Here is a 17,886-nt window from a genome sequence, read left to right on the forward strand (position 1 = left end):
TTCGGACAAATGCTTAAGTAGTTCTGAAGCAGAGCTGTTCACAGTAAATTGCTTTTAAGCTAACAAATGAAAATGAAATTTTATTAGAAATACAAATACCAAGTTAACTGAAAAACTTTGACCAACACAGACACCAAGTTACATGAATTTACTACATTTCTTTTTTTTTTTTTTTTTTAAACCACTTTTCTCTCTTTCTTCCCTGTATGCACACTTACCTTTTGTGACTCATCACAGTATTTTTAGGGATGATTTTCTTTCAAGAAAACTAAGAGATCTGTAAAGTAGCTGTACGGACTAGCAGCTACAGAAGACAGGGAGCTGCAAGTACTGCCATAATTGCAGACATATTCCATAGCACCACAAGTATCACACAAGAACATATTCAGTACAAGAATCAGGTGCAATAGTGTAGGGCTTCAAAACCTAACTTAATTAGATTGGGAGGAGATGACAACATTCAACCCCAACTGAAGTCAAGCATACTGCTAGAAACCTAAAACCATCCCTGTTGCTCCCTTTAAGTTTCTCTGTACTGTCTAGTTCATAATCTGTTTCCATAAAGAATAGTAAGGAGAGCACTTCCACTACCATCACATAGAAGAGAAAAAAAAAAAATGTTATCTATATATATTCATGGAGAGAATGGCAGTTATATGAAGGCCAATGTATTGTCCAATCAACCAACAATGGAAAAAGGGAAAGAGCTTGGGACAGAGAGGACAACCCTCAAAAGCTCAGAAACTGTTTCACAATGAAATTTTAAAAAATAATAAATAAAGAAACTATGAAACTATGACTGAAGATCAAATACCTTACACAAAAACAATGAATGAGGGGATATAATGCCCCTTTTCACTTATCATATTGATAGTTCTTTCTAAAAGCAGAGATTTAAATTTCACTTTAAAAACTGATTGACAAATAAGTAGACAAAGCTCAGAAAGGGCACTGACACACCTGCTTGGGAGGCTTTTGGTTTTAACATTGCTACTGAAAGAAAACTATTTGATGGCTCACCAGCACTACTACCGGCCAAAAACTGAAAACAAACTTTTTCAGCAAAACAACACTACCTAGTTGTCAAGGAATGGCTGGGCATCACGTCATTTTTTCATAAACAATGTTTAGGTGTGAATTAACATTCTCTTTCACTGGGCCTGACACTTTAGCTGATACATTAAAGATTCATCTAGTGACATAGCCACCATGGATACAAACTTTGTCATTGGAGCTGCAGACATACACACATACATGTATCCTCTATCTATCTAGATATCTAGAACTGTTCAGTGGTAACTGTCCAGGAAACCACACAGGTTTATCACCAAATCTGACAATACACGCAAGCGATATGGACATGATCCCTGCTTCGTCCAAAACTTTGATGCTTCCCATTCTATATTTAGGATTATAAAGGGGATATAAGAAAGAAGGGGACAGACTCTTCACTCTGTCAGAATACAACAAGAAGAAATCACTTCAGATTAAAAGATGAGAGATTCAGACTGGGTATGAGGAAGAAGTTTTATACAATAAGGGTGACAAGGCACAGGAACAGGTTGCCCAGAGAGGTGGTGGATATCCTATTCTTGGAGACATTCAAGGTCAGGCTGGACAGGGCTCTGGGCAACCTATGCTAGCTGTAGCTGTCCCTCTTCATTACATAGGAATTGGACTAAATGACCTTTAAAAGGTCCTTTCCAACATGAACAATTATATCTGTCCTGTACTATTCAGGCTCACAGACTTAGCTCCAGCACTTCTTTCAAATGGTTCACATGTAGCTGACATTCAAATACAAACCCTTTGGGGAGGACTATACGCATTCAAACTTGAACAATATGTAAGCCAATGATGCCTGTATAGTATCATTATCACTAAAAGCACCCCAAGGTGTAGAACTCTGCAGAGAAAGAGAGTTAGAAACAAAGCTACATTAAGAAAATCTACTAATCACCACAGAAGGTATTGGTATGTTATCACCTGAAGGATCAGCACACTGAACACATTTCAAGAGAAGAAATTAATCCCCTGTGTAATCTTCCAGATGCAGTTGCTCTGAAGTCCTATGGAGTTGACTGATAGCAGACTACTTTCTTGTCACACAGCACTGCAGACACCATTAACATTTTCCACACTCCCAGCCCATGTAATGCTGCTATGCATTTCCTACACCAACAGCATTTTGTACCAACCATCTGAATATACATTAAACTCACTTATAACCCTCAATAATGAGACAAAGGATCCCTCTGTTTTGGAAAATTTTCACAAACCTAGCTGAGTATTTCAGAAAGCTAAAGTCTGCAAAAAAGTTTTCATAACACAAATGTAAATTTGGATATTTTTTCATATATAATTTGAGATGTTTACATAGTGTTATAAACTATCTGTTGAAAAATATTGTGTGGTTTAAACAAATTACAGCTGTGAGCATTACAAAATGAGGAAAATATGATGCCTGAATAGCATGCTATCAAGACTTTGGCCCAGCTGTGAGCTCATCTGGTAATTAATGAAAAGTTGCACTTAAAGCACTATCAGAAAAGTATTATATACAACCACAAATAATTTCTATTCAAAAATCCTTTCTCCTAAACATAAAGCAGACTTGGCATTTTCAAGAGAATGACGCTAAATTTTACAAAATAATCTTAGCAATAAAGCAAATGTTAACAAGATAGAAAATGACAAGTTATCTATAAACCTTAATTTGAATCAATTCACATCATTATTTCATAACATAGCCTTCCACAGTATATCATCACACTTTTGATATGAACTCTGCCTCGTTCAACATATAGAACAGAGAGATTACTTATTTTATATTATCTCTGTTCTGTATGCAAACATTGTACCAGATATTCATCCAAAAAAAACTGTTTTAAAAGCATAATAATTAAATGTCATCAAATCGCAGTACTAATTACTATTATACTAATCTCACAAATATTCAATTTTTACGACATCCCAGATGAAATATAAATACACTGAAGACTCCAAAGCACAGATTTATTAAAATGAAAATATACACAAATCTGAGAGTCAAGTTTAAGATGTCTGGGACTTGATCCTAACATTATTTCACACTCTGTGTATAACTTCCACCATGTGCATGCACATCTCTGAGACTCTGCACCTGGACAAGTTAGTCCTGAGGTATCAAAACGTATAAAACCAGGAATAATACAATGATCAATAATACAATGATCAGTTAGAATTCACATGCTGGGCAATAATTTTATAGCTAGACTGACCTACTGTGTTGACTTATTTAGAGAATTATTCAGTAGCTTTAAGAAAATAACTTTAGCTTTACATAGGTTTGTGTAGCAAAACAATCTTCAGCACACTGGAACAGCAACAAAATAGGAGGAATTGAGAAGGTTTATCTTTTATTTTGTCAAAATGCAATTCAGTAGAATATTGCTGCAACAACTTGTGTGGTTCTTTAAGAAAAAATTAACCTATTTACAATTTCTCTGTGCTTAAAATTTGTATTAAAAACAAAACAAATGGAAAAAAAAAAAAAAAAAAAAAAAAAAAAAAAAAAAAAACCTACTCCAGGACTTCAAAGGGAATCTTTATTGAATGGCATCAGTATGTTGCAATCATTTATATTAACAAGCTAGAGATTATAGATGGCAAGGGGATAATACCTAAGGGAACTGATTGGTAAAAACCAGAGAAGCAGAAAATCCACTTGTTTTCTTACCCAAATTGAGAGAATCACTGCACACCTTGAGCTACCCCTACTAATCTCTCTGCCAATATTTCTTAGCAGTCTTCATGGTAGCTCACTACATCAAACTGGCAGATGCATGCACACCATTCAATTTCATCTAGGTGCTTTTAGTACGGATATTCTCAATTTCTTTCCTAGGTGCCTAGGAAATCTCAGTGGCATAAAGTTACTAAGTACAGCTGCTATGCAAATAGTAAGGATAAAAATGCAAAAAGAAACGAACCAAAAACACGTAGAAGAGTTCAGAAGTCAGAATGGCAACTAAGATTAATCTGTAGGAAAGTGAGAGGATTTAACACTACCTTTTATTTTGAATAAATTTGAAAAAAAATTGCCATTAAAAAAATGAATGGCTATCAGAAATGACAGTCAACTTCTTGTATGTAACAAAGGTCAAAAATAAGTAAAGGGGAATTTCCTGAACGTGCTTAAAATCATCTCAATATAAATATGCTACAGATCTATACAGAATCCTGGCTTATTCTAACACACAGGTCACCGAAAAAGTAATGCCTCCTATTTACTTCTGTGGAAACTATAGCAAATACAAAGAATACAATAACACTAGTTAAGAGGGCTAATTTTCAGCCACAAAACTCTATTTTTCAACATAGTTACCACCACCAGCAATGCATTTTCACCAGCAATGAACAAGAGCCTCAGAATATCTGCTGTCATCATTGCTGAAATCCACCACCCACCATCTCAGCGAGCTAACATCTGCTCTTTGGTCTTCACAAATGTTCAGCAAGTATCAGTGAATGTTAATAGGTGCCATTTTTTTCTGCATGGGGGAATTTCCACACCTTTGCTTCGCGCTTGAATGTCAGATGTCATTCTGTCAGACTGACTCCCTGCTGCCATCTGTCACGTGGCAGCAAAATATAACGGAATATTGGTAGGAAGGTTCAACCTCTACTGCCATACCACCAACATTGCCTCTGACATCATGGGCCACCATAACACAATAGAAGACATTACCTGCACTCTAGCCCTTGTACATAGCATATGGTGTCATTTACAACAGAGAAATTACTTATACATTAGCATTCTTGCTACAAATGACATGCAAAGAGATCCCTATTTCAGCAGCATGCTCTTCCTAGTAAGCTACAAAAAGCTGTTGTTTGATGCAGTTGGGCACAGAAACAACAGAGAAAAAAAACTCTGGCTCAATATAGGATAAGCAAATTTGGGACATCTCTCCTGACAAAGTCATTAACACACCATTCCCACACAGAAATACAACATTTCAACATGTCTGTGATAGTTACTAGTAAGCAGCTCATTTAGTATGAAGCTTGACCATTAGCAGATGAATTTTGCTGCTAAAATTGAAAAGAAAGAAAAAAGATATTAAAAAAAAACATAGCAGTCTCATGCTCTTCTATATATACCTAAGCAAGAAAAGACCATGCGCACGCTTCACACTGGCAGGACACAGCACAAAGCAGTAAGTAGGAGTTGATGAAGCTCTCATCCAGACGGGCTTCTCCTGCTCTCTGTGCTCCTGCTATTGCTTTGTCTGGATAATACAACAAGAAAATCAAGATGATTTGGCTCGCGTTGATCTTTTGGTAGATCGTAGTGAAAAGAGAGCTGACAGAAAGACTTAGAACTTCTGTAAATGACCAAATATACCATGAGTTCTCTATCACTTCAATGAAAACATGTAATATAACATCATGTAATATAAATCACACACCATGTGTATTCATATATGTCAGATACATAAAGTGTATTCACTAGCTGTTGGCATTTAGCATACAATCCAGATGCTTCACATCTCATTCTCCTAAATTACAAGAATTATCATGCAGGAATGTAAAAGATATACCATGGCAAATGAATTATTTATATCATAAGACTGTTGGATATATTTCAGAAAACACCAAGGCAAGTGTAGCTTTACAAATCAAAAGTCTTTAAGTGGTTTCAAAAAAAAAAAAAAAAAAAGGCATGTTTCTGTTCTAAGCAAAATAAAATATGCAAGAATTTGTGATTGTTCACTGAAAGAAAAATATCCTTTTAATGCCAAACTAATCTAATTTCCTGTATTTACTCAGATCATTTCCAAAACTTCATTGATCTCTTTCAAATTATAAATACACTGAATAGAACAAAAGTTCAAGCTAGTCACTTAGGCAAGTACAGACAGTAGCAGTGTTTTGAATCCTCATATTTACCCTACAAGAAAAACATTTCTAGTGATGTTTCTAAAATATAATACATTTGAAAAATAGTTCATCAAGAATTACTACAATTAGCCTTTATAAAGGCTAATTTCCTTCATTTTAAATTGCATATCTCTCTAAATTTTTTTTAAATGATTACCAGTCATGTAATACCTTTGCTCGAGGATGATTTCAAAAAGTTTTAGACAAAGAAGTCTAAAACATTTCTTGAAGCAACTGAGGCTATGAAAACACCTGCTCTTATCCCATGTCACATATGTCCTGATACCTTTTTTCTTCTGAAGTTCTGCAACGGTCACAGTACACTTGTAGCTTGATGGAAAATTTTGCAAAATCTGGTATTTCCATCTGAAAAACAGCCACAGCACTTTAAGGCTGGAGCAACACTCTTACGAAGCTGGGAATGTTTAGCTTCACTGTGTCCTTCCAGTACTTGAAGGGAGCTTATAAGCAGGAACAGGAGAGTATTTTTACATGGACAGATAGTGATAGGACAAGGGTGGATGGCTTTAAACCAAAAGGGAGGAAAATTTAAGGTAGATGTTAAGAAGAAATTCATTGCTCAGTGTGGTTAGGCACTAGAACATTTTGTCCAAAGAAGCTGTGGATGCCTCATCCCTGGAGGCATTCAAGGGCAGTTTGGATGTAGCCCTGGCACCCTGAGCTGGTGGGTGGCAGCCCTACCCATGGCAAGTGGGTTGGAATTTTAGACTCTCTCTATCAGTTTTACGTCCTCATATTGTGACACCCAAATCTGCACTCAGTGCAGGAAGTGATGCCACACAGAGCAAAGCAGAGCAGGACAACTCCTTCCCTCATTCAGTGGCAGGGGTAGGCATGGTGCACTGGAGGGTATGTTGGCACTTTTAGTTGCCAGGGCATACTGCTGGCTCATGTTCAGCTTGCTACCAGCCATAGCCCCCAGATTTCTTTCCGAAGGGCTGCTCTCATACCCATTTTGCTTAAAGAAAAAAAATAAATAACCGGGCTCATAAGAGGACTGACTAAAATCTAACAATCATGCTGAGAATAGATGGCCTGGAGGTTTTCTGGTCTTTAATGCTTATAAAACCCATGGAGTTCCATTTTCACATTTTACCTGCTTTCCTAGTAATAAAAGGTTGTCCTCAAAAGCTAAGTCAAAATAACAAAAAATAATAATACCTAGATTGTAGGACCTTCTATGACAGAGCACATATAATGTGTAATAAACACAGAAACACTACCCCCTCCCCAAAAAGGCAGAAGACCGATTTCTATTGTAAAGAAAAGTAATGGAGGACTGAAAATATCTCCCTTTGCAGAATTCTCTTCACTAGAAAATTGAACTCATAGTGAATTCAGATTACAGTAACAATTCTTCAAGGAGCTGCTATACTTTTCTCTCCTAAGATAGAAAATAGTGTTGGTCCAAATAAAAACTGACACCGCACCAAAAAGATACAGCGCTTCAGATATATGTACAAATTACTTCTTCTCACAAAACTTTAAGTAACTACATCAGTCATCAAATGTTAAATCAAGTATGATTCTGCCTACATAAATATCTACCCTGTGAAAAATATCAATTCACATTTATATATTTTTGATAGAAATTGCACATCAAATGTCAGTTCTGTTAATTTATCAGGAAGCTTACATTCAGTAATTCCAGTATTACCATGATTTCTGGCTTCCAGAGACTTACTAGAAAGATAAATAATTGCACTGACAATTACTTGACCTTGTCAGTATACAGGCCATACTTTATGAGGTTATTCTCCTCATATCCTCCATCAGTATGCAAAGGACACACAGGCAGATTGCTAATGTATTTGTTCAGAAGCTAGGCAAAGTTTGCTGTAGAAACCTATTCATTATTCAGTGAACATCAGCTATCTGGGTTGATATAGCTGTAGCTCTTTCTGCTAGTATTGGGATTTAATAGGTGTTAAGAGTAAACTACTCTGTAAAAAGGTAATTACCAAATACATGCAGAGACTTTGCTTAATCTTTCCTATGTGTGTCTCAGAAGACCAGTAAGCACATATCACTACTTTTCAGTACAACTGCCATTTCCAACCACAAAGAGAGATACTAATTTAGAAGTATTGATCTGCAAACTCTGGGACCACCTCTTCTTTAAATGTGCTTCTCATTCTCCCGTTGATGAAGTCAATCTTTTTTTGGAGAACAAATTCCCAAGGACAGTACACATTTTGGATCATCCATGAGATAACATTCATAGATTTCCTTTTCCAAATAACTTTTTCAGTCTCAGTGCCTAGCATTGTGTGAGACTAACTATTGTATATTAGTTTAAAGTTTGTTTCTCAAGGTATTCCTAGCAACCAGAGGCAAGCTTCTCTCCTGTCACTTTCTTGAGTGAAAGAGATATGATTAACTCTTGTGCCTACAGCCAAAACTCCCATGTCACTCTTCCCTGCTTACTGTTCAAAGGATCTACATTGAAGCATAGCATTCATATCACTACTACTACAGCATGTATGAGGAACACTAAACTACATCATAGTAAACCAAATGAATTACACAAGAGAGAACAAAAAATAATACTAATATGATTTATTTGTAAACAGCTATTTGTTAATCAAAAAGAATTATCATTATTCCCATATTTTTCTTTCTGCAGAGTGCAGAAACTTGTCAGTTTCCACTGAGACTCACTAACACTACATTTTCAGCTGTAAACCTGAGCGTATACCAAAAGTCATTTTAAAACCACCTGACAGTCTAACTTGATACAGTTAGAAGTCATCAAAAGTCTTAACTGTTCTAAACAAGGGATCCATCTTCATATTTCTCATAATGTAGGATACTGAATAAAAATATTCCTGTAACTCTAGATTGATCTGAAACACGTTCAAAAGGTTAGGTATTTACAATCCTGGCAAGCTCCAGCACAAGCTGCAAATGTTCAGAACTTCACAAAATCAGACTATTTCTGTAGCAAGGAAGAAGTTTAAATGTAAGCAATTCATTACACTAGAAGCTTGTGTCAGTCAAAAAGAATGTGTTACAGTGGAAAAGAAATTTGCATTTTACAAATAAAAAATACAGTGAAGATTTAATAAACTTACCCCTTCTGCCTTCTCCTCTGTGTTGGCCAGCATTTCCTGCAGGGCTCGTACTGACAGAGACTGCTCAAGCACAAAGGTGCAGATGGACAAGTCAGGTGGCACATTCTAGATAGAACAAAAATGCAATATCACATTAGTGATACACCTGCTGAACACCAGTTTCAAAAACTCCTAATTTCTCTTAATTTCAGCAAATCCAAGAGATCTGCTGCATGTCTGAGGCCACTATCACATACTGGGCTGCAACAGCTAAGACTTGCCAGAAAGCGAGTAGAAGCAATTCTTCCCCACTGAGGTGCTGGACCCTGTTCGGGTCCTCCTGATATGAGACAGACACCAGGAAGCTGTAGTGAGTTCTACAGAGGATCACCATGACAGTCACAGATGGAGCACCCATTCTAAGAGGAAAGGCTGAGGAAGCTTGAATGGAAGGAGAAGAAAGGGAATCTTGCAGATCTTTACCAGTCTATGGGTGTTCATAGGGAAAGTGAAGCCAGACTCTTCTTGGAGATGCTCATGAAAGGAAGAGGAGCAGAGTAAAGTTGTACCAAAGAAAATTACAATTAGATATTAGGTGAAGAAAAAAATTCATCCTGAGAGTAGAAAACACTGTCAAAGGCCACCAAAAGTAATGAAATTTCAACCCTCAGTGGCATTCAAAACTTATCTGCGAAAGCTCCAAAAGCAGTCTCAACTAACTTCAGAGCTCAAATAATTAATCATTTATATTCCTCAACTTATAAGGTTACCTGCTCTAATCAGTGGGCAGGAGCTCTCCAAGATTCATTTCAACACAAATTTTTTCCGTGATTGCACCAGCAAGGCACTGTTATTGTATAATGGAAGTAAAGATAAGAACCACATTTCTATCTTTAGAAAGCTTTTAGAAGGGAGACAGTATTGAATGCAAATTACAACATAGACAACAGCAGAAATTAAGGACAAAGTAACAGTGACAATACTGAAAATTCAACCACTAGTAAATGAACACCACTGTGCATGTCCGCAACCCTTTCAATTCAGATATTTGCTGTACTTGAAAGAAATCGTCCTCACAATGCTAATTATCATTCATCAGAAATGTCTTAATTATTTTCCTCATTTTAGCTTTCCTTCTTTGGTATCATATTTTTTCTCAGCCACTAAAGGGGTTGGATTTTGAGACAATATTGAGTCTTTAGGCTACTAGTAGTAGCATAATTTCATCCTTGTCATGGTTTCCAAGTCAAAATGAATTTTCTATAGCAGAAGTATATGTCAGTGAGTGTCAAGGCTAAGCAACCACTACCTTCACAGCCTTTCAGGACTGTATGCTTCTCCATATTCTATTCCACCTGGCCTAAAACAAGAGTCTTGTAAAAATAAAAACTTATTGTGATTGGAAAAAAAGAAAAAGAAAAAAAAGCTATTCAAAAGCTAATCATCCAGACAATCAGAGAAATTGCTATTAAAATTCTAACAGGCCTGTAATAGGAATGTCTAAGTTAAAAGATAACAAAGGAAAAAAAAAAATAGACTGTATATGAGGATCTTATCTTTTCATGTGTTAATAGACAAAAATGCAACTCCTACACACCTTTTCTTGCTTCCAGAAACTCTTTCGACATTCTTTGTCTTTTCATTCTCATGTTAGTTGCATATTTTAGTATAGGAATATTTTTTACTGAACATTGGCATTTTTTTCAGTTTCATTTTACACAGAATCACAGAATTTCAGGTACTGGATGCTTTCTACTGATGAAGTTGTAAGCATGCACATTTATGCAAATTGTGCAGCTTGAAGAAGGCTGGATCAGGTCCCAGTTTACCTTTAAGTATTCATTATCTTTTTTATTTATTTATTTATTTATTTTAAGTAGTTACTCAGGTATCATAATACTCCTCCTAATACTAGCAGTAAGCCAACAGGCAACTCATTAGATTCTTAAGAACTACCTTAATCTCATGCTTTACAAGTGGCAAAGAGAGCATTCAAAGATTGCAGGTTGCAAGGTGTTGTTTCTCCTCAATAAACACGAGTACAATTCCCCATTATAGAAAGTCTCCCAGAAATTTACAGTCTAATGCCCCAGCTCGCCTCAAGTTCTCCTTGGTGAGAATTTAATCAATCTCGTCTGGCAATCAAAACACTTACACTTCTCAGAAATGAGCCAAGGCTGTATTTTCTACATGCATTTGGTTTTAATTTATATTAAATTCACTGTAGCTATGCTCCTAACTGTTATTGCTATCATTTACAGTAAGATTTTTTTCCTGGCATAGTATGTATCTCACATACAATTTCATAAACTATCAAAACTTTTACTAACTATCCCTACATTTTATATCTGCTAAAAGATGGAAAAATCCCCCATCATGTCACTCAGCGAACAAACCATCACAACCACGCCACTCCCCCTTCATCAACTCCGTTCTCCTTCACATTGTCCTCAGAGACAATGGAATATTTAATATAAAGACATGCTGTGGTGCATATGGCTGTCTAACATTTCTGATAGAGGAAATATCTTCAGAAAAATCATGTGGATTTAGTTTCCAGTCCTGAAAGTGACCACATAGTATGAGGGCTGCAATGGGAAGCTATAGCAACAAGTTTGCAATAACTGGCTTTTCTCAGGACAAGTCAGATGCACAGATAAGATTAACGATTAATTAAGTAATTAAGTACTTAGCTTTACAATTGCTCTGATAGACTATGAATACATCATTAAATTATCAAAAGTTTTAAAATATTTTGCTCTGTGTTGAACAACCAACCACTGATGTATGCTTTTAATTAATATCAAAGCAACCTGTAACCGGCTGTAAATTTTCAGCAGTTTAATGATAATAATTAATCATTAATTCCGAGTAGAATATAATTCATACTGAAAAGGATGACCAAATGGAAAGAGATCAACAGATATCAATAAGCACATTGATGATCATCTGCATTCTTTGTCATCTTATTCTCTTCTTCTATCTTCTTTATCAAGCAAACAGCTTGATAAAAAATAAGTTACGTAACATAAACTAGGATCTGAACTTAACACTTCAAAAGAAGATTCAGGACTGCTTGAAGAACAAATAATTACTTTTAATTGTTTCTATTGATACTCCATCATTGTCTGTAGCAGCACCTTACAGGCTGAAAACTAAAAAAAAGTAAAATAATCCTCACATTAAATTATTAAAGCTTCCATATTAATGAAGTAATTACTAGATTATTTAGATAATTTTAGAATTCTTTATTCTTCCTGTGTACACTCATTTTCTGTACTAATATTTGCATAGTAAATTATGTTTTACTCCATGGAAGGCAGATTTGCAAATTAGATAATCATATCCTTCATTAAAAAGGTGTTATAAGCAAAGCTTTTGAAATGTTATTTTAAAAATATTTGTAACTGTAGTCCAACCCACATATGAATCATGGATACTGGATGCATTCAGTTATGCACTTTTTCAGTTTACAGTGAATTATTATTTACAAGCATAATATAGTATGATGACCACAAAACTAAGAGGCTGTTTTAAAATGCAGTCTCTCCCTATCATTACACTGAGCATCACACAGTGCTAACAGCCCACAACAACATATTACTTGTTCATATATTATGGTCCATATGATCCTGCAAATATAAACAGAATTTCTGCCGCATAAAGATTAGTACAGGACTGAAGAATATTATATGTTATCAGCAAACATAATTCCACCCCTAGAAATAAGCAGCTTTACTTTCAGCTTTATTTCTTTACCTAGTTATTTGAAAATTTCCAAGTTGTTTTTCTAGGCTTACAGTTACTCTTATTTCTCCTCTGATCTAAATAGGCATCATCATCACCCTTCAATAAAAACATTAGTATCTCATGAGATGGATGAGAAGCAAATCATTTTGCAATGACATATTGCATCTCTAAGGCTGAATTGAATAAATTTAATCTAATGAGACTTCATATAAATTAAAAAAAAAAGAATCAAGTAAGTTCATGCAGGAATTATTTAGCTGCACCATGCTGCACATTTTGTAAGTCTCCCATCAAAAGCCATCTACATCTTTTCTCTCAAATTAGCCAATCTGTAATGGCAACTTTTAAAGGTTGCCTTCAACTGAGGTACAACACGTAACCAACAAGCATGTTGTTCCCAAAGATGCTCACATGCTTTTCCATTGCAATTAGATTCCAAAAACTTTCAATTTTCCTCTAAAACCAGTATCTGAAATGGAATCCATGTTTCTCTAAATTACTCTAGTTAAAGGCAAAAAAAGTGACAATTTTCAGTGAATTTAACAGGCACACTTCTTGCACAGGAAGAATACTCTGCATAAGTAGTCACAAATAATGGCTTCTGTATTTGTGTTCTTAGGAAGAATTTTCAAATAACAAATTGGTTCAGAAATAATCACAAGAATTAAAAATTAACATTTGCATAGCTGTACTACAGGTGTTTTTAAACAGCTAATCAATTTCATCTTTCACTTCCGTGGCTTTGATAAGACAGTTTTTAATGAAGTTGCCTCTGGCATGAAAGAATAGGATAAAGGTTTTTTTCATTTCCATACACACAGTTAATCACAGTTACAACTAAGCTTGTTTTGTACGCACTGGGCACTCAAATGATTTCTTGGCAGATCCTTCTAGACTTCATATTGCAAGGAATAGTATCTGTTTGCTTTCTAGGACCTATGTTAATTCTCCTCATGCAAATGCCTATGCTCATTTTTCTTTTTAACTATTTTGATCATCGTGTGAGCACTATCACAGAGCTTTGGCACTTTTCCTCCTATACACAGAAACAAACTTGCCCCTGCTGTGATGATTTAATGTCTCCTGAACTATCCTAAGCAATTCATCCTATGTAACCTAAAGCCATTTGAATGATGGCTGCTAGTGATTTTTATTCACATTTCCCTTGATAACTGTCTTATTTATCACAAGGTACAAATACTGAACTGTGCAACTAGAACTGATGAATATACAGAAGTGCCAAGAAAACTTCAAATTCCTAACTCACTGCTACCATTAAAAGACATTCAGATGTGGGACAGAAGAAAAGCTTACAGGATTGTTATAAGAAAATTTTATCAGGCTCTTGAAATCAGCCCGGTGACATTCAAATTGTATATTTATTTTAATGGTGTTTAAAAAGCCAGTTCTCATAGAAAGGCAATGTTTTTATGGATGACATCTCTGTAAACATACCAATAAAAGAGTTTGAATACCTGGAAGCTTCAAGTATTCTTTATAATTGGGAGTTAAGAGAGGACTAAGGAGTAAAATCTGAAAAGCACTGATTAGGTATTACAAGAACTCACCATATTTACAAGATTGTCTTCCTGTGAGACACAAAAAGCTGTCCCATTTAATCAAGCAAAACATTTGCTTCAGTCCCTTCCAGCTCACCCAGCTCCCCAACGAGCAAGCAAAGGCAGCAAAGAAGTAGACCCACACAACCCCACTTTATAAAATCCTTGTGCTGAAGCACAGGGAACCATAAAACTCTTTTTAGCTTGTATATGGTATTTTGAAAAGCCAACTGAAAAAGAGAGAGAAAGCACATCTCAAGCTGATTAATTATAAGAAATATTAGATAGAATGGGAACATGCAACTATACATTGCATGTCATTTCCCACAGCATTAGGCCTGTCCACCAGGTATTGCATAAGTGTTGATTCCCCCCCCCCCAAAAAAAAAGAATTAGAGGTATAAAAGTGGTTTGCTATCAACTGTGGGTCCACCATTAATACATACAGACTTTTAAATAAACAGCAAACTTTCAGAAAAAAAATTAAGTAAAACTCAGGAAAAGTAGCCCAAACTCTGACCTTTTGCATTTATACATACAGTTTAAACATGTAGTTATTTTTTATCATCTAGCATTTTTTTTTAAATACTAAACAGAGTAAATGCATTTTTGCTTAAGAAGCTAAAGTTACACCTGTATTTGTTTATCCCAACACTTCTGCCATCATTAAGAAAGTTAGGAAGAACAACTGGTATTTTATTAGCATAGTGTTTGAATTTCAAGCATGAAGGCACAACACATACAACTTCAACCTCTCATCCCTTTCAACTTGCTCAGTTTCCCCCTTTCAATCCAGAGTATTAATAAACACACTGAATTGAATGGTTCAATTACTCTCTTGATAGCAAGTTACAGCATTCACTGATGTAAAAGGACAAATATTTGTCCTTAGTTTTCAAAGAAAAGTCACATGTCAAAAAGACAAGGATCTTGCAAGTCAGCACCCAAAAAAAAGATGGTTTGCTACTCTTTTGTTGCACTCATTTTCCCAACAGCTTAAAAATGCTGAGTACAAAGTAACAATAACATAATTTCAAGCATTGAATATAGCTGCATAGCCAACTTAACACTTCTACTTTACACATTTGTCTAAAGGGCTTGACATAGGCATTTGTACTTTCATGTGTTCTTAGCTTGAACAATAAGGAATTGGGAAGCTGTCAGTTATTTCAGGTTTTCAGATTCTCAACCAAATATCAGCCTGATTAAAATCTGCTTTGCAACTATTCTACTTATACAACCAAAATACATGCTTCTATAAGTCTATCAGAGAAAATATTCAAAAAGTAGTGGAATGTGTCATAACGTCATCTAGGCAAGGCAACGCAGCAAGCTTTGAGATGCTGTGGTCATGCTCATATTGGACAACTATTGGCTATGTCTCTCCTCATACAAGCATCATACAGCAAATGAGAACTCCCATCAAAAGAAGTCTAAATATTCTCTTTGTATCATTTTATTAACCTTTCAAGGGCTTACAGTTTTTTGTACAATTAGAATGATTTGGTGGACAAATAATCTGCTTCCAGCCTTCAGCACTTATTCTATAAAGGTTTATTAAGAAATTATCAAGATTATTAAGAGTTGAAAGACTTTAATACTATTTGGAAACAAAGCCATCACAGAATTATAACAGAATTTCTTTTTCAAAGGAAAAGTACTGAAAAGACTAGGATTCTGAAAATAAATCTTAGCAAACTGATAAGTCTTCACAGCTTGCAGAACACTTGCTAAGTCAATAACAGGATTGCACACATATCTGACCTTCTTACATCATGTTTCTATTTTCATAGCAGTATCTCCACTGAGATTGTCCAGCTTAATATCTGCTTTTTATATGTTCATCCTCAAAAAATGAAAGGCTTGAAAATTTAGCAGAAATACATAGTCGGAAAGGGAAACTAATTTACTGGGATCTTCAGATCTTATTCACTTTATGTCACAACTTGAATTCCATACATCTCTACATTAAATAAAAACACCCACCACACACACCACCGTCACGCTTCTGTAAATATTTCAATTTTTTTTCTAATAAGCGACAATCAAATACTAAAGCAAGTTGCAAATTAGACTGCTGAAGTTACAACTCATGATTTGTTTCTTAAATTACAAAAACCATACAGCTTTGGTTTACTTTTCTTGTAGGACAGCTTATGTTCCAAACAGTCTGAAAAATATATCAAGAAAATTAAAAGCAAAAAGAGCATTTAAAATTTGTCTTGTATTGATTAGCTGGTAACAGATACAGTGTATGCACCCATTATCATTCATACTATGTTTTCATACAGTGCCATCACTTGAAGCATTATGATCATTTAATTCTTAACAATAAAATTTATAGGATTGTGTCTTTCAGGTTCCAGAGCTGCTTTTTTAGATCACTATTAACTACACATTTTCACCAGCAGTGAACAAAACTATGCATGTTGCACTCATAAAAATCTGCACCAGTGGAGGTGACACTGCCACTGTAATCACTGCTGAAACACACCATTCACCACCTCACTGAGCTCACATCTACTCTTCTGTCTCCACAAACACTCAGCAAGTGTTGATAAATATCAATGGGTGTCATTTTTTCCACATGGAGGAATTCAGTTCCACACCTTTGCTTCATATGCATTTCTGTGTCAGATGCCAATTTGTCAGACTACCCCTCTGCTGCCATCTGTCACACGGAAGCAAAATGTGACAGAATATTGGTGGAAAAATCCAATCTCTATTGCCGTACCACCAACATCTGCCTCTGATGTGGTGGACCACCACAATAAAGTAGAAGGCATTATTTTCAAAGAGGCCCTTGTACTTTGAATAGAACATATTTGCTACAAACAAAAGACAAAGTCTGAACAATAAGAAAAAGTGTTTCTCAAATAGTATATATATAGTATTACTTACTGACCATTACACTTTGCAAGATATCATGCGTTTTGTTTACTTTTCTAAAAGAAGTCCCTGCATTACAGCTGGCAATGCAACTGTGCTAAGTTGTGTTATTCTTTCTATTAATACTGGCCCAAATTCACAGATGATGCAAAGACATGCATTATTCTGTCTATACCTCCAGGCATCATGGATTTAAGGAATGTCAGTTTATAATCTGCCATAAAAACAAGAGGGAAAAAAATAAATCTTATACCATTAGGAAGGTGAAACTGACTGTGTGGTCATTCATAGCACATCAAAACCACATACATGGCTGGCCCACAGCTGAGTCTTTTTCTTTCAGCGTCACAGACCAGTATCATGGACTACTATTTTTGTAGCAAGAATTATTCACTGATCCTAGAGCAAGAAAGTGCACGCAAAATACAGGACTAATAAAGCATCAGGTATGCCCCTGCAAGTCACATCCTGAAGGATGCTTAAGAAAAGCAAGAGATCGTATAAGGAATTCTCAAAAATATAAGCCCAGGACAATAGTCAATGCCTATTACACATATTTGACCTTAGATTGGTACTTGGCCTTTGATACCTAGCTATGATTCATATGCAACAGTACTGCCTGCATTAAGAGGACCACAACCCATTATAAATAGAAATTAATCTTAAGAATGTGAGAGAAATTTTTTAAC

At 35.5% G+C, this 17,886-nt stretch overlaps 1 protein-coding gene across 1 annotated transcript in view; it reads right to left on the reverse strand.

Annotated features, from left to right (window-relative positions):
* Positions 1 to 17,886, reverse strand: part of RYR2 (ryanodine receptor 2) — a 352,078-nt gene that overhangs the window by 238,041 nt on the left and 96,151 nt on the right. The window contains 1 exon segment of the mRNA XM_085219664.1: positions 9,021 to 9,125. Coding sequence (XP_085075790.1) covers positions 9,021 to 9,125 — 105 coding nt within the window.

This window comes from Meleagris gallopavo, chromosome 2, assembly GCF_905368555.1.
Source record: "Meleagris gallopavo chromosome 2, MGAL_WU_HG_1.1, whole genome shotgun sequence".
Classification (NCBI taxonomy): domain Eukaryota; kingdom Metazoa; phylum Chordata; class Aves; order Galliformes; family Phasianidae; genus Meleagris; species Meleagris gallopavo.